The sequence below is a fragment of the Erythrolamprus reginae genome, chromosome 5 (genome assembly GCF_031021105.1).
Source record: "Erythrolamprus reginae isolate rEryReg1 chromosome 5, rEryReg1.hap1, whole genome shotgun sequence".
Classification (NCBI taxonomy): domain Eukaryota; kingdom Metazoa; phylum Chordata; class Lepidosauria; order Squamata; family Dipsadidae; genus Erythrolamprus; species Erythrolamprus reginae.
This window is the reverse complement of record NC_091954.1, coordinates 35,450,454-35,477,323: the sequence shown is the minus strand read 5'-3', so window position 1 is coordinate 35,477,323 and position 26,870 is coordinate 35,450,454. Positions and strand designations below refer to the sequence as shown.

Here is a 26,870-nt window from a genome sequence, read left to right as displayed (position 1 = left end):
TTCGTATCTTGAGGTACCACTGTACAACCATGTTGCCAAACACCCAAGAGATTGTATAACAGTTATAAGTGTGAAAAACAGTCATAAGTCACTTTTTTAATGTCTTTGTAACTTCAAGTAGCCACTAATTGAATGGTTGTAGGTCAAGGATCACTTCTCCTACACACAAAGAAAAAAAATCTGTTACTTAGAATTTAGAATCATGTTAAGCCTTTCAGTCAGATCATATGAGATTTGGTAAATGTGTGCATTTCTTGAGCTATGGTGGCACAGTGGTTAGAGTGCAGAACTGCAAGCTACTTCTGCTGATTGCCAGCTGCCAGCAATTTGGGAGATCAAATTACACCAGGCTTAAGGTTGACTCAGCCTCAGCCATCTTTCCGAGGTGGGTAAAATGAGGAGCCAGGGGGGAGGCAATATGCTGAGTCTGTAAATTGCTTAGAGGGGGCTGTAAAGCACTGTAAAGCAGTATATAAATCAAAATGCTTTTGCTAATTCTAAGAAAAATTCAAACTCATTTACACACAAACAACGTGTTCCTTGGCGGTAGCTACAATTATTTTTCAATTCTTAAAATGGTATTTGCACAAACATTTATTTAATGGAAAAGTGTTCTGAGCTGTACATGGACATTAAGTAGAGGCTATAACCTTTCAATAGCTTACTAAAAGATGGAATGATTAAAACCACACTAAAATAAAATCTGAACTCATTACATAATTTTGGCTGACTTGCTATCTAGCCCCCAGCTGAAATGAAGAAAAGATAAAAAGCAAGCAGCGTAAAAAGAAAGATAAATAGCTAAAACATTCTAAATGATTGTAATAAATCGCTTGGGAAGATGGAAAAAACTAAGTTTGGATAATATAGAATTTTGGACAATGGGAGTATATTTTGAATGATGTTTTTCACTTCCACCTTTATTCTTAAGCTAATTAAATGCTGCTGTTGTCAGAAATGATTGAGAAGTGTTTTCCAAAACAATATTAATATAATTTACAATAATGTATAATAGTGGGAACAATTTAATGGATCCCTGAATTTAGCAAGGGGGTTGGATTAGACAATTATATAATATATAGTTATAATCTGCTAGATTCCTTTCAACTTAAACATTTTGATTTTATTAATATTATACCTGGAAGGTTGAATAAAAGTCTTCTTCAACATTCCCTTCATAGGCTAGCAGCTCATTTAATCCATGAGCTAACTCCTGTAAGAAAAGTTTTTTGAAAATTAAAACACAGAGAATGTCCTTCTTCCCTTATGAATCCTAGAAATGTTATGTAGGCGATCAGCTGAGTAGCCGCAAGCATTTCATATCAGATACCAAATGACACTCTTACTGCAGCAAATACGATTTACATCACTGATTTTCCTTTTGAAGCAGGTAAGTAAAGGCCACCAATTTTTACTTTCTGGATCAATGTTTTTTAAAAGGAAAAAAAGTGGAAATTAATTTCCTGCACAGCTAATACTATATACAGAAAGTAAGATGATGCCCGTTGTTTAATGGCTTCAATGCAGGATGTAAATTGCTCCAAGTAAAACTGCAGAAAACATGTTCGCCTGAGAACAAGGACAGAAACACCAGCCTGAGTTGACGAGTGGGACCTCGTCGAAACGTCGCCAGAAATTTCCAAATCCTACACGGGAAGAAACCCGAAATTTCTGATGACCGCGAGATAGCAACAAAGAAAAACAGAAAACTAAACTTTACTGCCAGTTATTAACCATCAAGCTTTTTGCAGTCCAGACCTAGTTGCCCAAGTATTACAGATTTTATAAAACATTAGAATAGGATTTCTCCTATGTAGCTTTAAAAATGCAGCATTTTTATTAAAATCAAGAACAGTAATTGATTTGTTTGACATATTTAAATACTGCCAAATCTCAACAATTTAAAGAATATTAGGCTATCGATCTAGGCTACTTTAGATCTAGACTGCCATTTGATGAAAATAAGAAACTAGTGTATTCTATTTAGTGATTGTTCAGAGTTGTGAAGCACAGAATTGCTAGTTCTAAACATTAATAGCTTTCTGTAAATACAGTAGTGGAATGGACCACAGGCAACCCTTTCATTCCAAATCATCCTAATTGTACATTATGTGCTCAATGGCAAATATTTTTCTGAGATAGATGATAAGCCTCTTGGAGAGGATTACTAAATGTTGTTTCTGATACTTAATATAGTGAAAATAGATTTTAGATATTTGTAGATATTAAGAAAGGATTTTATGTTGAACCTACACCAGAGGTGGGTTCTTCCCGGTTCAGACTGGATTTTCCGAACCGCTAGCAACCCGCTGGGGATGCTACTGTTGGTGCCTGTCTGCACACCACCATCTTTTTTGTGTGAATTTTTCCCTGTTTGGATTGTTTCTCCTCTTCCGCTGCTTGTAAAAGGGCCTGCCCGCTCGCTCGCTCTCAGTTAAACACTGATCTTTATTTCTTCACCCAAAGCACAGCTGATTAGCTCCTCAGCTATGTTTTGGGCTGATTCCTGCTACTGAGCATGCACGGAAGTCAAATTGCACAAGGGGATGAATGCGTGTGTGCACACACAAAAACCGCCACAATGCAAACCAGAGAAGATAAGTAGAACCCACCCCTGACTTATGCATGTACATGGTGCTCAGAATGGACTCTTTCATATTTCTTTAGTGCTGTTTTTATATTGTTACTTATATGTGATCTGAAATTTAGAATACTGTGACAATTTAGTAGGCAATTAAAATTACTAATGTATAATCCTGGAGGCACAAAACTTCTTGGGTTTATTCAGAGCCAACGCAACATTCCTAAACTGATTACCAAAGGAGGCCCCCTAATCTTTAAGAGTGGAATCATGTATCTCCTATTCTCTCCAGGAATTATGCTGAAAGGGGAAAAGCCCATGTTTTTATTATCCTGTTGTAACATATGACTAGTTCAATTTCTGGCAAAACATCAGATGATTACTTACACATGTGGAAGAACTATCAACTGAGCCGCACAGAAACTTAAATTGCCTGACACTTTTTCACTTTTTAAATTGCCTATATACTGGTAGTTATTTGAAGTCATTTCTAAATAAAATATGTTATGAGCGGTCCTTGATGTTCTCTGTGCTTTCTTGTTTTCTTGCAGACATTTTATTACCCAAACCATCATCAGTGGCTAGTGAGGAGTGTGGTTTGCTCTCAGTTTATATTCTGATGACTTCCCTGTCAGAGTTGGTGAGGGTGTTTTGAAAGGACTTAGTGTGTGCTATACTGATACCATGAGGTTGATGATTTCTGAGATATTCTTGATGCACGGCACTGTAATTCTTTTTAGGGTTTGCATTGGTTGTGCTGTATTGGGTTGAGTGAACAGAGACCTTTTGAGGAAATTGCATGGATATTCATTTTGCTGGAATATGTTATAGAGGTGCTCTATTTCTTTTTCATGCTGTTCTGGATTGCTGCAGTGGGTTTGGGCTCATCTAAATAAAGTCCTTATAATTTTTCTTGTGGGAGGTTGAGTTGTTGCTTTCGTAATGGAGCACCTAGTTAGCACAGGTTTTTCTGTAGACTTGCATTTCTAGTTTGCCTTTGGGGTCTCTGCTGATCAGGATATCCAGGAAAGGTAGCGAGTTGTTGTTCAAAAAATGTTTTGGATGGTTCTCTGGGTATTCTCTAATTGGTTCTTTTTTATTGTGGTGAAGGTGTCGTGTACATATCTGATTGGTGTTTTCAGTTGTATTTGTGGAAGTGCTGTGGCTTCTAGACATTGGATGATGACCTATGCCATAAGTCCTGAAAGAGGTGATCCCATAGGTATCCCTTTAATTTATTGATAAATGTCAATCAAATTGGAAGTAGGCAGTTAGGTAATTGGGAAATGAAACCTCTGCAAGAAAACAAGCAAGCTCATGTCAACCTTGACCTATAAATATTCTCCTTTATAAATATGTGTCAGTTATGAAAATTAGGGTAATTTTTCATGTGAATAGTATTTGAGTACAGTGTATCCTAAAGAAAACTTACAATTGAGTTTTCAAAAATTGCATTTTGTACTTACCTACAATAGTGCTATATTTGTTAAAATGAATAATTTTAATAATGCACTAGAAATAGAAAAGGCTATTTGATTTGGAACTAAAATAATATACATAACATATACAACAAGTATAACACCAACACACAGTATAAACAAAGCATGGGTAAAATATTATCTGTTATCATTGATGTATAAAATGTATGCTATTTCTGGGCTTTATGGTGTTATAACAATGTATGAATCTGCTAATAATAAACAACAACTTTATGAAATAGAAATAGTATTTGCTGCTTTATAAGCTCAATCAAAAATTATGCAGTCAAACCACCAATACTGTACTAAAAAAAAGTTCGCATTTCAAAATAACTCTTATACCTACCGGCATAACCCGCCAAAGGTCATCAATAGTAACATTTCCAATTCCTACAGGTGTATTCAGGTCACATGGTGCAATGGGAGGACTAAGTAATTTTTTGTAGCAGCACAGTGGAAATCGAATATCCAGTGTTATACTATTATAGACAGCTAGTCCCATAAGCTGGATGATTAATATTAAGTTTCAAATCATACTCTCATCTTATTGCATGCTATCAATTTTATTAATCTTATATGACTTAATACACATACTAAACAGAGATGATAAAAATATTGAAGATTTAGAATAATCTAATTTCTATAGCAAATAATTCACTAACAAGCTTATTAACAGGACATAAAATTCCACCTTAGCGTAAGAATTCTTTTCAAAAAATACTCCCAGAAAGAAACAAGCCATTTCCAAAATTTCAGACAGCATTGTTTGGTTGATGGGATCCGGAGAAGGCCAACTCTGTGGGATCTAATTGGCCGCTGGGATTCGTGCGGCCAAAGGCAGTCTCATACTTTGAAATACCTGCTGTAGAAATACCTGCTGTAGAAAATTGATGCATCTCATGGAAACACTAGGGATATATTTATTAAATGTTCAATATGTGCTACAATATTTCCTATGGTCTATTCTTATATGTTTATTTCTATAATACAGTGATACCTTGTCTTACAAACTTAATTGGTTCTGGGACGCGGTTCTTAAGGTGAAAAGTTTGTAAGATGAAACAATGTTTCCCATAGGAATCAATGGAAAAGCAATTAATGCGTGCGAGCCCAAAATTCACCCCTTTTGCCAGCTGGAGCGCCCATTTTTGCACTGCTGGAATTCCCCCGAGGCTCCCCTCCATGGGAAACCCCACCTCCGGACCTCTGTGTTTTTACGATGCTGCGATTTCACTGAGGCTCCCCTTGCTGGGAAACCCCACCTCCGAACTTCCGTTGCCAGTGAAGCGCCCGTTTTTGCGCTGCTGGGATTTTCCTGCAGCATCACAAAAACACGGAAGTCCGGAGACGGGGTTCCCCATGGAGGGGAGCCTCAAGGGAATCCCAGCAGCGCAAAAAACGGGTGCTTCGCTGGCAACGGAAGTCCGAAGGTGGGGCATCCCAGCGGTGGCGGTGGGTTTGTAAGGTGAAAATAGTTTGTAAGAAGAGGCAAAAAAATATTAAACTCCGGGTTTGTATCTCGAAAAGTTTGTATGATGAGGGGTTTGTAAGACGAGGTATCACTGTAAATGTCAAGTAAAATTATTTAACCATGAGTTTGTAAAATGGAAAACTACCAACACATTATTTTACAACCAGCTTAAGATGTAAACAGGAACATTTCTTTAAAACATAGTTTTAATAGAAGTAGTAAATGCCAGATTTTTAAACTGAAATTCCAGAGAAAGTCATGTTGAGTGCAAATTTTTTGGGTGATATTAAGATAAACAAAATTATTGTATGATATAGCAATTTATTTATGAGCCCCTTCATTAGATATTCTGGCCATAAAAGCATGTATCATACATAATAACCAAAGCTGTATTTCAGTTCCTGAAAATCCTGAGAATTTTGCAGTGGAAGTGATGTGCTGGTGTCTGGAGGCTGTCAGGGTCTGGATGGGTGCCAACAGGCTCAAGCTCAATCCAGACAAGACGGAGTGGCTGTGGATACTGCCTCCCAAGGACAAGTCCATTTGTCCATCCATTACCCTCAGGGGGAAATTATTGACCCCCTCAGAGAGGGTTCACAACTTGGGCATCCTCCTCGATCCACAGCTGACTTTAGAACACCATCTTTCGGCTGAGGCAAGGGGGGCGTTTGCCTGGTGCAACAGTTGCGGCCCTATTTGAACAGGGAGTGTTTGCTCACGGTCACTCATGCCCTTATCACCTCGAGGTTCGACTACTGCAATGCACTCTACATGGGGCTACTTTTGAAGAGTGTTCAGAAACTTCAAATCGTCCCAATGCAGCTGCGCGAATGGTTATGGGCCTTCCAAGGCATACCCATATTTCGCCATCACTCCGCGGACTGCATTGGCTGCCGATCGGTTTCCGGACACAATTCAAAGTGTTGGTTATGACCTATAAAGCCCTACATGGTATAGAACCAGATTACCTCCGAGACCGCTTTCTGCCGCACGAATCCCAGCGTCTGGTGAGGTTCCAGAGTTGGTATCCTTAGGGTCCTGTCGACCAAACAATGTCAATTGGCAGGGCCTAGGGGAAGAGCCTTCTCTGTGGGGCCCGTGCTCCTCTGGAATCAGCTACCCCTGGAGATTCGTACTGCCCCCACCCTCCTTGCCCGCCAAAAGAGTTTAAAAACTCATATTTGACGCCAGGCCTGGGATTCCTTAGATCTTCCCCCTTGACCAATGAATGTTTTAGTGTCATTATTGAATGAATGTTAATGAATGTTTTAAGTTAGAATTTTTAAAGATCTTTTTAGTATATTATTGGATAAACTGTATTGCTATGTTTTTATATTTGCTGTGAGCCCCGAGTTCTCAGAGAGGAGCAGCATACAAATCCAATTAAACTTAAACTTATTGAAATTGCAATCATTCATTGAAAATGTAATAGCTGCAAAATGGCTCAAAGCAGAGTAAATGAAGCTTAAAATGTAAATGAAATAAAGAAAATATGAATAAAGCTGAAAATGTTCTGTCATTCATGCCATGATCATCTTGTGTTTGGACTACTGCAATGTGCTCAACATGGGGTTATCCTTGAAGAGCATTCAAAAGCTGTAGCTGGCACAGAATGCAATTGCGCAAACAGTTTTTTGAACCCCTAGGAATGGTCCATGTAACTTATCTAATTCAAGTTGTTGGTTCTTACCTCAAAAGCCTTTATGGCATGGGGTCAAGGCTACCTGAAGATCTGTCTCAATGCCCCCACCTTCTTGCCTTCAGAAAATGCCTGAAAACCTAGAACTGCTGATTGATTTGGGGCCCACACTGGAGGTGGCTAAGAAGAAGATCCCACTTCTACTCTGTTTATGAATTGCTTCGTTTCTTATTCAGTTTTTTAATTAATTATTCATATTTTTAACATTTTAACATTCTAATTGTTTTGTATTGCAATTTTATGATGTGGTAAGCCATCCAAAGTTGCTCAACAATGAGATGAGTGGCATAAATAGTTAACAATTAGATAATTGTTTTTTAAAAATGTATCTTTTCAAGCAGCTGATGGAATTCTTTAATTGATCAGTGATTGGAAAAGATACGTAGATGTTTTAGAATAATGACATGCTCCAAATTAATTCTGTTAAAGATTATCTGCTTACTTATATCATATATGAATAGGCATTTTTATGGGAGAAAATTATTCAAAATTAGAGTATTAAACAACAAAATATTATTTGTTAATGCAGATATGTAATCTATGGGCCAGTTTGGCACAGTGATTAGAAGATTAGAAATAAGAAAACTGTGAATTCTAGTTCCACTTTAGGCACAAAGCCAGCTGCATGAATTTCAGCCAGTCATACTTCTCAGCTCACAATAAAAATGGCAATGGCAAAACCATTTCTCAAATGCTACCAAGAAAACTGCAGGGACTTGTCCAGACAGTTTCTGGGAGCCAGGATTGACTCAAAGTCACACACAAACACATGTGTAATATATTTTACTGAACAACTGCTTTAAAAATACATTTTTTGGCAATTATATTGACACAACAGCATTAAAACCATGCAAATTTAAATTTTATTCAAAAAATTTCTCCTCAGTGAGGTTTTATTTTTTGCAACCAAGTTCAGTCTCCATCATGTCAAGTCAATACAGTGGCACCTCTACTTACGAACTTAATTCATTCTGTGACCAGGTTCTTATGTAGAAAAGTTTGTAAGAAGCAATTTTCCCCATAGGAATCAATGTAAAAGCAAATAATGCATGCAATTGGGGAAACCACAGGGAGGGTGGATGCCCTGTTTCCTCCCAGGAGATTCCTAGAAAGGCCCCATGGATGCTTCTCCCCACCTTTTCCGGCTCTGTTTCTTCCCAGAAGATTCTTAGAGAGGCCCCATGGAGGCTTCTCCCTGCCTTTTCCGGTTACAGTTTCAGAGGCTTGGGTTTGTAAGTGGAAAATGGCTCATGAGTAGAGGCAAAAAATCTTGAACACCCAATTCTTATATAGAAAAGTTTGTAAGTAGAGGCGTTCTTTGGTAGAGGTACCACTGTATGTGGCACTGAAAAGGGCTGAACCTTATTTTGTATGTGAAATAATAATTTTTTAGGATGGGATTTAAACATATGATCCTTATTTTTGTACTCTTAAATTAAGACATTTTTGAATGAAGATATAGCTAAAGGTAGGGCTTATTGGGTGACTACTTCATTTAATGACTTTTTGCAGTTGCAACAATGATGGGAAAGTAACTTTGTGATCAATCCTCTCATTTACAAACTTGACGGGTCTGTAAAACAAAGAAAATTTGAAATACAGTGTTCCCTCGCTTTTCGCGGGTTCAAACTTTGCGAATATCCTATACCACGGTTTTTCAAAAAATATTAATTAAAAAATACTTCGCGGGATTTTTTTTCTATACCACGGTTTTTCCCACCCAATGATGTCATACGTCATCGCCAAACTTTTGTCTGCCATTGCTGATTGGCCGAAATCTCGACCAATCAGCGTTGTTATTGCAAAAAAAAATGTATTGTTAATAAATAATTATGTTTATAAATATCAGGATCACTAAGTGTCTTATTCAATGGTGAGTACCAGTAATAATGATGAGTAAATGGTTGTTAAGGGAATGTGAAATGGTAATTTGGGGGTTTAAAGTGTTAAAGGAAGGCTTGTGATACTGTTCATAGCCAAAAATGGTGTATTAACTTCCGCCTCTCTACTTCGCGGAAATTCGACTTTCGCAGGCGGTCTTGGAATACATCCCCCGCGAAAATCGAGGGAACACTGTAAGATCATAAGTACAGTTGCAGATTCATTTAGTGACTGTTCTGCTTAATGACAGAGTTGCTGATCCAAATTGTGGCTTCTATATGAGGACTATCTAATATGTATTTGTTCTATAATCCTCAAGTCCCGCAAACAACCTTTTAAAAGTATTTGGGTCTAAAATCTGGCCAGCATGACTCAATACTGAATCCAGAACTCTTCTTTTTGAACATATTAATTTATGCCAATCTTCCTTTATTAATAAATTGTGACAGGAAACAGCGGCTAATTCTGTTGAAATATATTATTTATTTTCATATTTGAACCATTCTGTCAAATATGAAAAAATAATATTTTTATCATAACTAATGTTTGTCTCCATTATACATAAATCAATAGATACAGTCAAATGTATGCTATGAAAATAAAAAATACATTAAAACTGCAAAGAATCTTACTATGGGCTATCAGCTGTGTATACAGCACCTTCTAGTGGACAGAAAAGGATACAGCTCCAACCAATCGGAATTCAGAGTAATTATCACAGTTCAAACTACTAAACCAATGACAGTGAGAATCTTTGTGGTATGTAAACATCCCTATAAGAGAGAATAAATGTTTTTAAAATAAAATTCTATTGTTGTTCTCAAAAGATATTTTGAACTATGTCTAAAATTTTCATTTTCATCTTTCAAAGATTTTCAAACAATGGTTTTAAATAAATGTATACCTATATCATTACAGTAAGAGAATAATTTCACTTTTCACAAATTGCGTTGATGGTTTTATTTTATATACTGAAATATAACAAAACTGGAAGGTCAGCTAGAGAAAACAATATATGAAATATTCTAATTTCATTTTTATTTGAGAGTTTATATCAATTTTGTAAAATAGTTAACATTAATATTTAATAAAATACAGTTTATACAGTATATTTCCTTATATATAAAGCTTACCATGATTATAGGTATAGTGATAATAATTCTTTAAAACATTTCAAAGAAGATTTACCCATTAATATTATTTCATACTTTAGATATCCTCTCCTGAGTTTCTTAATTTCTTTTAGCTTCCCTGTTAATTGAGGAGAAATTCTCAATTCATTCTCTACCCAGCAAGAAAATCTGATATCCTTAGTATGACAGTAAAAGGCTCTGCTATTGAGAGGATACAGGGCATACTTTAGATCAGTGATTTTCAACCTTTTTTGAGCCGCAGCACATTTTTTACATTTACAAAATCCTGGGGCACATCACCAATCAAAATGACACAAAATGACACTCTAACGCAGTACACATTATACATATAGTTAATAATATAGTTTCTAAATGTATTTATACTCAGAGTGTGAAATTTGGGCCTGTTTCGATGAACACAAAAGGGATATCCCGGCAGGAATGGTAGTTTGGGGACCCATGCTTAATTTCTCCATGGCACACCTGACCATGTCTCCGCGGCACACTGGTTGAGAAACACTGCTTTAGATATCCTCTCCTGAGTTTCTTAATTTCTTTTAGCTTCCCTGTTAATTGAGGAGAAATTCTCAATTCATTCTCTACCCAGCAAGAAAATCTGATATCCTTTGTATGACACTAAAAGGCTCTGCTATTGAGAGGATACAGGGCAATGCTATCACAAATTAGTGAGCAATACATTGACAAGCAATTGGGTGACTTAAAGGTCCTCCTTTAAAACTGTCACAAACAAACAAGTTTGAATTCATTAATTATTATCTTATTTGGTTAAATATTAAGTAGAACTTAAAAGCTCACCATAGTCTGGCTGAAAAATTTGCCTAATTAGAAGAAGAAACCATTCTTTTGTTAGACCACCCATGTCAAGACCAGCTTCTCCTACAAATGTAACTTTTAATTTCTTTTTTAAATCCGCTTGCTTCCTTGTGAGCTAATGAAAACAAAAGTGAACAGTTAAAAACTATCATCTTATAAAATGAAACAAGATAATAATGCTATTTTAAATTTTTTTTAGAGAACAGGGAATATAAATGCAACACTTACAATGCAAACTAACACTCAAATGTAAAGAAAATCCAATTTTTGTTTTAGAGGGTTCAGCTATTAGGGGTGTCGTTAACCTATACAATTTCTATTTCTAATACTAGAAATCATTTTACTTTATTCATCATAGATCATATACCACCTCTTTTACATATATTGTAAAAAATATGCAAAGAAATTGGAATAGATGTTTAATAGATTGAAAACTAAGCCTTAAAAGAGAATAATGGAACATGGTATGTTTAATTTTAAGAAAGATAATATGTGTATATTTGTGCTCATCGATTACTTGAACAAATATCATGCAAAAAAAAAAGCTTGTTCCCCATTATTTTGTCTATATGACAATATTATTGGAAGGCAGGTTTTGGTTGAACTTGAAGATAAAAATCCTAATAAAGAAAGCAATTTTTTAAAAAAGTGGAACAATTCTGCGGAGAGGGGCGGCATACAAATCTAAATAATAAATAAATAAAGGTAATGATTTCAACTTCCCTGGATCTACTGATACAGAGGCCATTTCCTGAGGATGATTTAATTTGGTACTCTGCATTTGACATAGAGTTGGACATGAGGCCCTGAAGTGCCCTTTGGGTTCTACGACCCTGTGATTTACATGGTCTCTTCTCCACAAATTCCTTCCTGTCCTCAAAGGCCAGAAATAAAGATTTCTGGACTTACCAAAGCATAGTTGTCCATTAAATCTGAACTAGGAACTGTGGACAAATCAAAACAATTTATGACTTGCATATAGCAAGGATATCAATCTGAATCCATCAGACTATTTCTTTCAACAGTTTTTACAGAAACCATTTTGCATACCTCATCCAATGAATCACTAACTAGGTGCATTCTTCTCACTTTCACATTTAGGAATAGCATATTCATATCTGGTCTCTGCCTCCGAGATACTTTATCGACAAGGCTTTGCTGTTCGAAATCCAAAGAGGTTGAGGAAGGAAAAAAATAATTGTCATATATTGTCCTCTAAGAATTATGAAAGATACTATGATACTGTAAACAAATCTTTACAACTAAAATATATAATATTAATGCCAGTTATACATGTTTCTAACCTGACCTTAATTGTGTATACATAATTAACAAAATATATAAAAAAGATATATCAAATCCAGTGTTAAGTTAAGCAATAAGATTTGATTGAAATAATTTTTGACGTAGAAAATAAGTATTACGAAATAACTATAAATGTATGCATTCAGTGACATAGGCATCTTTCTTTTGTGGATTGTTTTGACAGCAATTATAGTACTGATACAGAAATTAAAAATATGCTCTACACTTTGCTTTCAGAATTTGCTAGCAATTAACTCCTCCTTACAATCCTTACGCCTACATATCTTATAATACACTGTAGGAAAGAGGGACACTGAAGTGAAGTATAGTTACATCTCTCCGTATATGTAAAAGTACAATTCTAGCAACTGTAAAGTCATCCCATCCTGACATTTCAAAAGAACACAATCCTTTACAGTTTGTTCCATAATTATTTTAGATAAATATCTTTTCTCTTTGATATTATAAGTATTTCCTCATACTTGTTGGCTTTAGTAGGAATTCAGTCAGCAAATAAGCAGCAAATATTATTTCAAATTGCAAGATACCTGGAAGAGTTCCCATCCCTCTATACAGAGTAAACCATACCAAATACATTTTTGTAAATAATGCTTTATTAAATGTGTATGTTGCCCAACTCTGAGCAACTCTGCAGTTAACTTAAAGCATAACTTAAACTGTATCATATCAGAAATCTAAATACAGTGGTACCTCAGTACTCGAACGCTTCCTTTCTCGTACATTTCGGATAGCGAACAAAATTTTCGGCAAAAATTTGCTTCGGTATCTGAACAAAAATTCAGATACCGAACAGCCAGAGAAAATTTTGTTCATTATACGAAATGTAATCCCGGCAGCTTCAGGGGGCTGAGGAGCTCTCTAAGAGCTCCAAGCTGCAGGAAAGGTGGGGGCTGCTGCAATCTTGGCAGCTTCTGGGGGCTCCTTTTCTCATTGCTTCCTTTTATTACATGTAAGCAGCTTCAAAAACTTTCTCCTTCCCTGTGGCTGCAACAGCGGTGATTTCCCTTCCAGTAGCAAGAGCGCCGGGAAGTCACGTAATGAAGGGAAGCTGCTGGAGTGGCAGCAACTGCTGAGATGGCTCCGGCGGCTTCCCTTCATCACATGACGTTCCCGGCGCTGTTGCTACTGGAAGGGAAATCGCCGCTGTTGCAGCCACAGGGAAGGAGAAAGTTTTTGAAGCTGCTTACAGGTAATAAAAGGAAGCAATGAGGAAAAGAGCCCCCAGAAGCTGCCAAGATTGCAGCAGCCCCCACCCTTCCTGCAGCTTGGAGCTCTTAGAGAGCTCCTCAGCCCTCTGAAGCTGCCGGGATGGCAGCTTCTGGGGGCTCCTTTCCTCATTGCTTCCAGCAGCCCCCACCTTTCCTGCAGCTTGGAGTAGCGAATGTATTTATCCCATTGGAAATAAAGAAAATAGATTTAATTGGTTCCCAGCGAGTTAACAGGGGCTGGGAACCAATTAAATCCATTTCCATTATTTCCTATGGGATAAATAAATTCGGTACTCGACTAAATCGGTTCTCGACCACACTTCTGGAACGAATTGTGGTCGAGTACCGAGGTACCACTGTATAGTTAAAAAAGAAGAGACTGAATACCAAACATTATTTCAATTTTAATACCCAATTGCTTTAATAAATAAGAATGCTTACCCGTGCAATATTTATCATTTGTTGTTCTGAATCCTTTTGAATTATAGCTTTTTTTGCTGCTATAGAAATAATGAATGGATATTGACAGAAGGAAAACCTAAATGACAAAATATTGCATGTCTGTGTATATATTTATATTGAAAGGTACTAATGAAGTAATATATAAACATAATAAACTGAATTACTGTAAATATACGTAATTCTTGACTAATGATCACAATTGCTATTTGATTCTGCTGCTAAGCCAGACAGTTCAGTGAGTTTTGCCCCATTTTATGACTTTTATTGCCACAGCTGTTAGGTGAATTACTGTAGTTGTTAAGTTAATAGCATAGTAGTTAAGTGAATCTGGCTTGCCCATAGACTTTGCATGTTGGAAGGGCGCAAAAACGTGACCCAGGAACTTTGCAATTATGATAAATGTGTTAGCTGCAAAGCATCTGATCACATGACCGTGAGGATGTTGCAATGGTCCTAAGTGTAAAAAACAACCGTAAGTAATTTTTTTCAATGCTGTTGTAACTTCTAACGGTTACTAAATTAACTGTTGTTAAGTCAAGGATTACCTGTGTTAAAAAGGCAACTTACAAAAGAATTTAACTGCTTAATAGTTCATAACATAAAAATGTTTTAACTAATTCAAAGGACATAGATTTCCAGTGCTGTATTTGCTGAGCAATGTAGATTTCATTTCATTTTCATAGGAAATCTTTTTATTCCTTTTCCTATTCTATAGCTTATTTTTCTGTCTATTTTGTCTCAGTTTATCTACATTTGCATTTTGGAAACTTGAAATAACACTAGTTAGAGGCAACGTACTTGTATCCTATTGAAAAACCACTGAAACACATGTTAGAAGCCATGAAGAAAAATTGGATAAAATCTCTCTTAAATGAATGAACCGTTGTACATACCTGAACGGTCTTCTCGATGCACTGGAAGGAGAGTCCAACATGGGTAATTACCAATCCTATTGGTAGAGACTGAGTTAATTTAAATATTTAAATGCGAGGTAGCCACCGCCCCTTAGCAGCCCCCAATACCTCAGTTTTAAAAACGAAGACAGTATAGAGGTAACACAATTTATTGAACTTTAACCATATAACAATTAACATATAAACCTCGCAACCCAAATACTCCGGCGACCTGGCCACTACGCCGGGTGGGTTTGGACTCTCCTTCCAGTGCATCGAGAAGACCGTTCAGGTATGTACAACGGTTCTTCTCCACTGCACTGGGAAGGAGAGTCCAACATGGGATATACCAAAGTTCACATCCCTTGGGAGGGAAAGGGCTGTGCCACGGTCGACGGAGAGGAACAAACCCTCTGCAACACACGTCTCCCAAAGGAAGCTTCAGCCGAAGCAACCGAGTCCAGTCTATAATGACGGATGAAGGTTGTAGGCGAAGCCCAAGTCGCTGCCTTGCAAATGTCCTCAATAGATGCTTGGGTATTCCATGCGGCAGACGCAGCCGCACTTCTGGTGGAATGCGCAGTTATGCCCGCCGGAGGCGATTGAGACCTGGCTTTGTACGCTTCAGCAATACAATCCTTAAGCCAGCGACTGATCGATTTAGATGAGACCCCTAGTCCCATAGATCCCTGAGCAAATGATAGAAACATCCTGTCAGTCTTCCTGAACTGAGCAGTCCTCCTGATATAAATCTTTAAGGCCCTCCTAACATCTACCTTGTGCCACCTCAACTCCAACGGATGTTGACCATGAGTACAAAAATCAGGAAGGACCAACTCCTGCAATCTATGAAACCCAGAGTTGACCTTGGGAATAAAGGTCGGATCTAGTCTAAGTACCACCCTGTCCGAGTGGAACACACACAAATCTGACCGAGTGGACAGAGCAGACAATTCTGATACTCGGCGCGCAGAAGTGATCGCCACAAGAAATGCAGTCTTTATTGTCAGCAGACGAAGTGAAATAGTCCTGAGCGGCTCAAAGGGAGGTGAAGTAAGAGCTTTCAGTACGAGAGTCAAGTCCCAGGTCGGGAACCTATGTACCGGAGGAGAATGGGAATTGACAGCTCCTTTAACAAATTCCCGTATCCAAGGGTGTTGTGCTAGTGAACGGGAAAACGGTACCTGTACAATGGTTGCCAGAGCCGCTATTTGTCTTTTCAATGTGTTTGGCGCTAAACCTCTGTCAACACCTGCTTGCAGGAACTGTAACACCAAAATGACCGAAGCTTCTTGAGGGTTAGCACGTTGTTCTAAACAAAACCTACAAAAAGCTGCCCATGTAGCTTGGTAAATCCGGACCGTAGACGGTCGACGGGCGGCCTGCATGGTATCAACCACATTGTCCGGGATACACTGATTCGTCAACCTGAGCCTCTCAAGTGCCAGGCGGTCAGCTGGAACCACTGCGGGTTCGGATGACACACTGACCCCTGGCATAACGATATTTCGCAATCCGGAATCCTCCACGGGGAGGACACCGAAAAGGCTGTCAGGTCGGCAAACCAAGGGCGCCTCGGCCAATGGGGAGCCATCAATATCAACTCCGCTCCCTCTTGCACCATCTTGTCCAACGTTCTTTGAATCAGGCACGTAGGTGGAAATGCATAAAGGAGGCCTTTGGGCCAGGGAGACAACAGGGCGTTGACCCCTTCCGCACCTGGAGTCGTGAACCGGGAATAAAACCTGGGCAATTGGGCGTTGGCCGGGGTTGCAAATAGATCCACTGATGGTACCCCGAAGCGGCGGACTACGCTGTGGAAAAGAGCCGGAGCGAGTCTCCATTCCGAAGGATCGATGGTCGCTCTGCTCAGCCAGTCCGCCTGCACGTTGCTGGTCCCTGCAATGTGCTCCGCTCTCAATGAAGACAGATGACGTTCGGCCCAATCGAAGAGAGCTGTCGTCTCGAGCATTAGACGCTGTGACTTCGTGCCCCCTTGGTGATTGAGATGGGCCCTGGTTGCTACATTCTCTGTTAGAACCAGTATGTCTCTGCCCTGAACCCAGGAGGAAAAGGCCTGAAGTGCCAGAAACACTGCCCGGAGCTCCAGAAAGTTGATATTGATAGGAGCTAGGTCTTCCTGGGACCATAAACCCTGAGCCATATGGGGCCCCATGTGAGCCCCCCAACCCGACAGACTCGCATCCGTGGTCAGAACCAGATGGTCGTGACTGTGGAGAGGCGAGCCCCGAAACAAGGCTGGGGACAACCACCATCTGAGAGAGTGTTTCACGCTTGCTGGAATCCTCACCTGTCGGTGAGAATGACTGACCTTGACCTTTTGGTACGGGAGCAGGAACCACTGGAGCCTCCTGATGTGATATCGAGCCCACGGCACGATTCCAATAGCTGAAACCAGAGTCCCGAGCACTTTGGACAACATGGCCAGCGAGACCTGATGTTGTCGACACAGGTCGCTGACCAGGCGCCGAATGTTGAGAAGCCGCTCCGGTGTCAAAGAGACCGTGTCCTGGGTGGTATTTATAATCGACCCCAGATGTTGGATACTTGTAGAAGGCACAAGATGACTCTTTCCCTCGTTGATGGTATAGCCGAGGCTCTCCAGGACTTCCCGTGTGAGAGCCAAGTCCCGCTGCGCCCGAGGCAGTGACTTGGACATCACGATGATGTCGTCCAAGTATGCCATCACCCGCACAGACCGGGCCCTGACATGCGCCGTCAATATGTCCATCAATTTTGTAAATGTCCGAGGCGCAGATGACAGGCCGAACGGCATTGCCCGGTACTGGTAGTGAGTACCGTTGAGGCAGAACCTGAGGAAACGACGATGAGCCGGCCAGACAGGAATGTGCAGGTAAGCATCTTTCAGGTCTATTGACGAAAGAAAGTCGTGATGACGAATCGAGGCGAGAATCGACTGGAGAGAGTGCATCCGAAATCTCCGATACCGGATGAAGACATTGAGAGATTTCAAATTGAGGATCATGCGGAACCCTCCTGATGCTTTTGGTACAAGGAAAACGATGGAATAAAACCCTGTTCCTTTGGCATGCTCGGGCACTCTCTCTATCGCCTTGATGTGCAAAAGATGTTCTATTTCCCGCTGTAAATGAAGATTTTTCAACGGATCGCGGGTAGATGGACACTGGACATAACGTTGAGGTGGGGGCTGAAGAAACTCCAGACGCAACCCTTGTGCAATTGTGGCTATCGCCCATTTGTCGGTGGAGATACTTCTCCAGGAGGCACTGAAAAGTTGTAGTTTGCCTCCTATGGGCGCAAGCGAATGAAAGTCACTTGGCGTTGCGTTTGAAGCCCCGTTGGTTTCCTCTGAATGGCCTCCTAGCCTGCTGATACCCCCTTTGTCGGTCCGGAAATGGGGCACGGTCACCTCGAAAGGATGACTGTCCATACTGGCCCTGCTGAAAAGGCCTAACATTCTGCCCAACCGACGAGGAGGAATCCCAGCGAAAAGGCTGGCGACGATTATAAGGATTAGTACGACGCTCTTGCCGCCTGTACGCTCTGGGAAGGGACTTCCGTTTGTCCTTATCTTCAATTAGGACCGGATCCAGCGACTCCCCAAACAATTTCTCACCTTGGTAGGGGGAGGAAGCCAGGTTCCACTTGGACTTGAGGTCCGCTGGCCAGTTCCTCAGCCAGAGAAGTCGCCTGGAAGCCAGAGAGGTCGCCATCCCCCGAGCCGAAAACTTTGCCGCATTCAGGGTGGCATCGGCGGAAAATTCAGCTGCCGCTAACAGCTTACTGATGTCCTGCCTTAAACGGCCATCATCTGGGCCTAGACGGGCTTGAACCTCTTGTAGCCATATTATAGAGGCCCGGTTGAAAAAAGAGGCCGCCGCTGCTGCCCGAAACCCCCAACTGGCCATTAAGTGAGACTTACGCAATAATATCTCCGCCTTTCTATCTTCTGGCTTTAGGCTGTCGCCAGTCTCAGAAGGAACTAAAGCCTTTGAAATTAGAGTCATTACAGGCTGATCAATGGGCGGAAACTCCAATAATTTCTCCATATCGTCATCCAGCGTGTAGAATTTACGCTCCATGACTGAAGGTCCCTGTGCAGCTGCTGGAGTGAGCCAGGGACGCTTAATGCCTTGTATGAAGATGTCTGAAGATGGCACATGGTCAGTCTCAGGCTGGGGTTCTTTAAAGAGGACAGTAGATGGTTTGGGGTCCTCAGTGGAATCTGTAGGTTTGCTAGGACCTGGCAAGTCCGCTGTTTGTTTAGCCTTATGAAGCAACACCTTAAAGAAGGAAGCCTTGAAGAGACCTGCTACAACTGGTGCTTCAGGAGCGGTCTCGTCATCAGAAAAGTCATACTCCTTCTCGGTGTCTTCCAACTGGGGAGGTTCCTCTACCCAGGACCCCATACCCGAGAGGGGCGGTACTGACCAAGGGTTTCTGGATGGAACAGGGCGTGAATCCTGCACTCTTGTTGCCATCCCCTGTGAATAAGCATCTGTAACAAGCTCCTGCAAGGCTGGAGACATCTGTTGCCAGGTATCAGGGTTTACTCTGAGTCCAGCTGCAGTGGGAGTAAAGGTTGCTGAAGGCCCACTTTTAAAGGCATGTGCAGCAGAAGCAGAAGCAGGTCTAGGTTGACTAAGGCCTGATGCAGAATAAACAGGTTGAGGCAGAAAGGGAGATTGCCTTTCTGGGGACCAATCCCTCTCTGACAAGGCCTCCACTGTACCCAACTGGGGAGCTTGTAAATCCCTGGCCTGGAACATCAACTGCGCAGGGAGAGGCGAGGCAATCCTAGGTGTCAGGATGGCTGCCTCCAGCCTCTGCTCTAGTGCCATAATCCTTCTTTCTGCCTCTTTAAGAGATGAAGAGGAAGGCTTTGATTTCTCTTTGGGCTTTGGCTTGCCCTTATCCTTGGGCACTGTGCTGGGGGAAGATCCTTTTTCTGGCATTTTATCTTCCATGCTACTTACAATTAACAGTAGTTAAGCAAACAAGGCCTCGAGAGTCACAGAAAGAATGTTCTCCTTACAAAGAACTCTCTCCAAAATGGTGACTAATCACCTCATAAAGGCCACACATACGCCCTGTAGCCTGTACTCCGCCTGCTGATTGGCTGCAGAAATATCTCCTGACAGCAATGGCGGGCGCGGGAAAAATCGCCCCAAAATGGCGGCCCGCGAACATTAACCGTCCCCTGGGGCTTATTATAGACCCCCCTGGAGGGAAGAGCACACCGTTCCTCCTTTTAAAACCTTCTTCGCCGAACACAGCGGCTTTCAAGGCTCCCGGAGGCGGCGATTCCGGCGGCGGCGCGGCGGCGGCGGCGGCTTTATTCTTCGCCGCCGAACAGCTGAGAGGCGCTGGCGCCTTGCCAAGACCTTTCCTTCGCCGCGAAGTCCTTCCAAAAGCCTCACAGTGAGGGGGACGGACCCCCTCACCTTCGGCTACCAGCCTGGTTTGGCCGCTGAGGCCAGTGACCTCAGGCTGGGTCGCTCCCCGATTGGCATGGTACCCGCTGAGGGAAGGGAAGCCCGGGGAGAATAAAGGTGGGGGTGGTGTCCACGGAGGACAGAGACCCCTTCAAGAATCCACTTCTTCTTCTTCTGTGATCTGTCAGGAATAGAAGAAACAACATTAAACAGGTTATTTATTTACAGATTCTTATTTTAACTTATTTTAACTCTTTACACTATTCCCTCATTACAGAGGAACAAAACTCAAGTCTCTACACTTAGACTGAGTTTTTAAAACTGAGGTATTGGGGGCTGCTAAGGGGCGGTGGCTACCTCGCATTTAAATATTTAAATTAACTCAGTCTCTACCAATAGGATTGGTAATTACCCATGTTGGACTCTCCTTCCCAGTGCAGTGGAGAAATTGATATTCTGGACAGTTGCGATTAAAAAGAATTATTAAATCAGGTTTTTTGCAGCATAGTACCTTCCATGTGTATCAGACTGATGTTTCAGAATTATGGTAATTGAAAATTATAAATGATGTAGTCCAGGACATATTAATTAGATAGAGAAAATCTAGAGCCTAAAGAATAACTTGATATGACTAATAAAGGACACTGAAGGGGCTACTGATAGAACACCATATAGAGCACTGATGGTGAATCTATGGCACAAATGCCACACGTGGCACGTGGAGCAATATTTGAAAGCATGTAAGGTGTTGCCCTATTTCAGCTCCAGCAGCCTTTTTTTTTCTCATTTTCTCTCTCCTGAGGCTTTCCAAACTTCCAGTTGGCCTGTTGGGCCGTTTTTCGCCATCCCTAGCATTCAGGAAAGCCTCCATTTTTCACTCTCCCTAGGCTTCAGGAAGCATTTCTGAACTCTGGGGAAAGCAAAAAAACAAACAAACAGCCCAATGGGCCTACTGGAAACCCAGAGGTTTTTAGTGAGGCCTGTGCACATGCATGCCCGGGTGGGAGGGGGGCAACACGGGGGCTGTGTGCATGCGTGAGGGGCAGCAGGGGGGTTGTGCACATGCACAGGGGGAGGGCTTTGTATAATGGGTGCAGGTACACATGCACACATTCTTTTGGCACCCGAGCTAAAAAATAAGTCAGCTATAACAACTATAAATGACACACAAAAACGATCCTTAATATTTTATCTTTAGATAATCTCTACTCAAAAATTGAAATACTTTTTATATTCCACACAGCATTTAAAGTTTTAAGAACATTTAATTCTCTCCTTTCCATCTTTAGAGAGCTACACACAAAAAGATGACAATATGAAATGTCAAGAAAGGCTATATTCCTTTTACACTAAGTTTCTTGGAAAGTTGCTTTGGAAAAAAAAAATCCTTTATCATTTGTATTTCGAAATTGTTCAGATTGTGCCAAATACTAAGAAGGATCATTGAACTTACCTGAACGGTCTTCTCGATGCACTGCAAGGAGAGTCCAACATGGGTAATACTTCAGCCTAATTGGCTAGGGACTGAGTTAAATTAGAAAAATTATAATTAGCTCAACCCCATCGCTACCCCCAATAGCTCAGTCAATAAAAACGAAGGAATAGTGTAAACAACACAACTTTATTAACTCAACAGTAAGGAGCAACTGCGCCCCTGGGCCAACTGGGCAGGTTGGGTTTGGACTCTCCTCGCAGTGCATCGAGAAGACCATTCAGGTAAGTTCAACGGTCCTTCTCCAATGCACTGCTGCGGAGAGTCCAACATGGGATATACCCAAGATCATGATGATAGGGTGGGCAACGGCTGGACCAGGGGCGCATGTGTTTCACACATCCTCTGTAGCACTCTTCGACCGAAGGCCGCTTCGGTGGACCCAAACAAGTCCAGTTTGTAATTTATTTATTTATTTATTATTCGAGTTGAAAGGGACCTTACAGGTCATCAAGTCCAAGCCCCTGCCTGAGCAGGAAATCCTACAGCACCCCAGCCAAATGGCAGTCCAATCTCCTCTTGAAAAGTTGGGGAGTCCACAACCTCCACTGGCAGGCCGTTCCACTGGCTGATCGCTCTCACTGTCAGGAAATTCTTTCTTATCTCCAGGTTGAATCTTTCCTTGGTCAGTTTCCAACCATTGTTCCTCATCCGGCCCTCTGGTGCCCTGGAAAACAGTGTGTCCCCCTCCTCTCCGTGGCAACCCCTTAAGTACCTGTATACAGCTATCATGTCCCCCCTAGCCCTTCTTTTTACTAGACTATCCATGCCCAGTTCCAGCAACCTTTCCTCATATGACCTGGTCTCTAGTCCCCTTATCATTTTAGTTGCTCTTTTCTGCACCCTCTCTAGAGTCTCTGTATCTTTTTTGAAGTGTGGTGACCAGAACTGGATGCAATACTCAGGGTGCGGTCTGACCAGGGCCTTATAGAGTGGTATTATTACCTCTCTGGTCTTGGAGTGTATCCCCCTGTTTATGCAGCTTAGGATTGTGTTGCTTTTTTAGCCGCTGCTGCACATTGCTGGCCCATGTCCATCCACTAAGACTCCAAGATCCCTTTCACAGTCACTCATGGTGAGTGTGGTTTCGTCTAATTTGTATGCATATTTTGGGGGTTTTTTGCCTAGGTGCAGGATTTTACTTCATTTTGTTCATTTTGGCCCACTATACAAGTCTGTCTAGATCTTTCTGAATTCTGTGTCTATGCTCTGGGGTGTTGGCCACTCCTGCCAGCTTGGTGTCATCTGCGAAATTAATTAATTCCCCTTCTATTCCCTTGTCTAGGTCGTTGATAAATATGTTGAAGAGTACTGGGCCTAGGACTGATCCCTGTGGTACCCCGCTGCCTACCTCTTTCCATGTGGATTTAGTCCCGTTGAGGGCTACTTGTTGGGTGCGATTGGTCAGCCAGTTTTCAATCCATCTTGTTGTGTTACTGTCGATTCCACTCTTCTTTACTTTGGAGAGTAGAAGGTTGAGGTCCACCTTGTTGAATGCTTTGCTAAAGTCTAAGTATATTATGTCCACTGCATTTCTCTAGTCAATTGATTTGGTCACAGTGTCGAAAAATGAAATGAGGTTGGTTTGGCATGATTTGTTTCTGACGAATCCGTGTTGGCTGGTGGTTATTACGTTGTTCGATTCAAGGTGGTGGCAGATCTGTTTCTTGATTATCTTTTCCAATACGTTAGGCTGATCGGTCTATAGTTTCCTGGGTCTGTTTTTTTGCCTTTTTTGTAAATAGGGACCACGTCGGCTCGTTTCCAATCGTCTGGTAGGTCTCCTGTAGTCCAGAATTTTTGAAAGATGTGGTACAGAGGTTCAGTGATGACATCGGCTAGTTCCTTTAGGACTCTGGGATACAGGCCATCTGGTCCTGGTGATTTGTACTCATTCAGTTCCAATAGGTAGTCTCTTACTGTATCCTTGTGTAGCCAAGCTGGTTTCCTTTTGGATTTTGGGTGTTTCTTTTTCATCGGGATAACATTGTTTTGGGCTTTTGTGATCGTGGTTTTTAAGATTTCCCAAGCTTCTTGCGTGGTTTTGCCTTTTAGGACTGTTGTCCAAGGGATCACTCTCAAGTTTTCTCTAAGTTTATTGAAGTCTGCTTTTTTAAAATCTGGGGTTTTGGTGTTGTTGGGTCTAGTTGATTGTGTTGATATTATATTGAATTTGAGAATGTTGTAATGCTTTATGAATGTATCTGGAGTAGTCCACGTTGCCGCTCTACAAATGTCCTCTAGAGGGCCTGAGAAGACCACACCGCTGATATTGCCACGCTCCTTGTAAAGTGAAAGGTAATGTTTTCAGGCACCTGTAAAGATTGTGTTTCATAGGTAGTCACAATACACGATTTCACCCAATGGCTAATTGTCGCAGGAAACACTTTAGTGCCCATGGAAGAAGGCATAAATGATACAAACAAAGCTTCCGTTCTACGGTGCAAAGCCGTTCTCCGAATATATATTTTCAAGGCGCAGCGTACATCAAGCTTGTGCCAGCGCAGTTCCAAAGGGTGCGAACAGTGTGAAAAAAAATCCGGTAGGTTGAGTTCTTTCGCTCTATGGAATAGCATGTTAACCTTTGGCAAAAAGGTCGGGTCCAGACGTAGTACCACCCTATTTGGGTGGAATATGCATAAATCCAGCCTGACGGAGAGGGCTGCTAGTTCTGACACCCTCCTGGCCGACGTGATGGCTACCAAAAACGCCGTTTTAAACGATAAGAGTCTTAAGGAGATGTGTCGTAAGGGTTCAAACGGTGGAACAGACAACGCCTTTAAAACTGACGGAAGATCCCACATTGAGAATCTTTGTACTGTCGGTGGCTGCAGATTAGAAGCTCCATTTAAGAAATCCCTAATCCATGGATGATGAGTCATGGATCTCCAGTTATCAAACTTCAGAATGGTAGAGATGGCAGCCACTTGTCTGTGCAGACTGTTAGGGGCTAGACCCTTGTCGAGTCCAGACTGCAGAAATTGTAACAGAGTCTCTACTGACGAAGATTGTGGATCTACATAGATACTTGCACAGAATTGACAAAAGGTCACCCAAGTGGCCTGATATATTCACGTAGTTGATGGTCTACGAACTGCTTTTATGGTTAGAATTACGTTGTCTGGTAATGATGCTTGTCCATGCAGCTAGCTTACACCATTGAGGGTCCGGGTGGAACACTGACCCTTGGCTGAGAGAGACTCGATGATTCGGGAAGTGCCATGGTGGTGCGACAGCTAGGTCCATAAGATCTGCGAACCCTGGTCGCCGAGGCCAATACGGAGCAATGAATATGATTTCGGCCCATTCCCATATGAGTTTGGCAATAACCCTGGGAATGAGGGACACTGGCGGGAAGGCGTACAGGAGACCTGCTGGCCATGGTGACCTCAGGGTGTTGACCCCTTTGGCTCCCGGTGAGGGGAAACGGGAGGAAAAGCGAGGCAGCTGTGTATTTTGTGGTGTGGCAAACATGTTCACCAGTGGCATACCGAATTTGTTGGCAATGTCCTGAAAGGTCTCCGTACCCAGGCACCATTCTGCTGGATGTACAGTCGATCTGCTAAGCCAGTCCGCCTGTATGTTGTCCACACCCGAAATGTGCTCGGCTCGCAGCGAGAGGAGATTTATCTCTGCCCAAGTCATTAGGGCTTCTGCCTGCATCATTAGCCTGTCCGATCTCGTCCCACCTTGATGGTTTATGTGGGATTGAGTAGCCACATTGTCTGTGAGTATCAAAACGTGCCTGCCCTGGCTCTGTGATTGAAAGGCTTGAAGGACTAGGAACACGGCCCTCAACTCCAGGAAATTTATGTTTATCTCTGCCAGTTCCTTGTGTGTCCATAATCCCTGGGCCACCTGTGTTTCGACGTGTGCCCCCCAACCAGTAAGGCTGGCATCTGTGGTGATGATGACTTCCTTCTGATTCAGGAAGGGGGTACCATGAAGAAGCGCTGCTGATTGCCACCTGAGAAGGGAGAGCTTGACCTTTTTGGTTATACTCACTAAACGTGTGGAGTGACTGGTTCGGTTCCGTTGAAAGGGTAGTAGGAACCATTGAAGTGGCCTGGTGTGAAGGTGGGCCCAAGGAACAATGTCGATACACGAGACGAATGTCCCTAATACCTGAAACCGAAAGGCTAGGGATACTCGTTTCTGGTGACGGAGAAACGCTACCATACCTCGGATCCTCTGCTTGCGATCGTCTGACAGGTACACTTCGCCTGCTCGAGTGTCTATTATTGTGCCCAAGTGTGATAAACACGTAGTTGGTGTTAAATAGCTCTTGGGTAGATTTATTGAAAATCCATGATACTGCAATGTCTGGATGGTCAGTTCGAGATCCTCCCATGCCCGCTTGGGGTTCTTTGAGAGGATAACAATGTCGTCCAAATATGCCATAAGGCGAATAGAACGAGCTCTGAGAGACACTGTCAGAATGTCCAATAATTTGGTGAATGTCCTTGGTGAGGATGAGAAGCCGAAAAGCATCGCCCGGTATTGATAGTGTTGGTTGTTGAAACAAAACCTGAGGTACTTCCGATGTTCGGGATGCACCAGGACATGAAGATACGCCTCCTTCAGGTCGATGGAGGTCAACCAGTCGCCCTGTCTTATTGCTGAGAGAATGGTGCGTAGGGAGTGGATTTTGAATCTCAAATACATCACATAGAGATTGAGTTGTTTTAAGTTGAGAATCAATCTGCAACCCCTGAGGCTTTGGGTACGACAAAGACTATGGAATAGTACCCCAGCCCGGTGGAACTGGTTCTATGGCACTAATATCGAGCAGATGGTTCACATTGTGAAGTAGGAGTGCTTTTTTTTGGGAGCAACAACTCTCTGGGCACGGAAGGAATAGTTGAGGAGGCGTGTTGAGAAAGTTGATTCGTAGCCCTTGGGATACCATGGTAAGCGCCCACATATCGCTCATGATGTCCTCCCAAGTCTGGGAGAAGGACTGGAGCTATCCTC

The 26,870-nt window shown here is 41.8% G+C and overlaps 1 protein-coding gene across 2 annotated transcripts in view; it reads right to left on the bottom strand.

The window, feature by feature from the left end:
* Positions 1-26,870, bottom strand: part of HECTD2 (HECT domain E3 ubiquitin protein ligase 2) — a 74,052-nt gene that overhangs the window by 8,452 nt on the left and 38,730 nt on the right. For both annotated transcript variants that reach the window (XM_070752357.1, XM_070752358.1), the window contains exons 11-16: positions 14,053-14,149; positions 12,128-12,235; positions 11,060-11,192; positions 9,795-9,883; positions 4,406-4,564; positions 1,139-1,213 (exon numbers count right to left, since the gene is read on the bottom strand). In XM_070752357.1, coding sequence (XP_070608458.1) covers positions 1,139-1,213; positions 4,406-4,564; positions 9,795-9,883; positions 11,060-11,192; positions 12,128-12,235; positions 14,053-14,149 — 661 coding nt within the window. The remainder of the gene's footprint in view (positions 1-1,138; positions 1,214-4,405; positions 4,565-9,794; positions 9,884-11,059; positions 11,193-12,127; positions 12,236-14,052; positions 14,150-26,870) is intronic.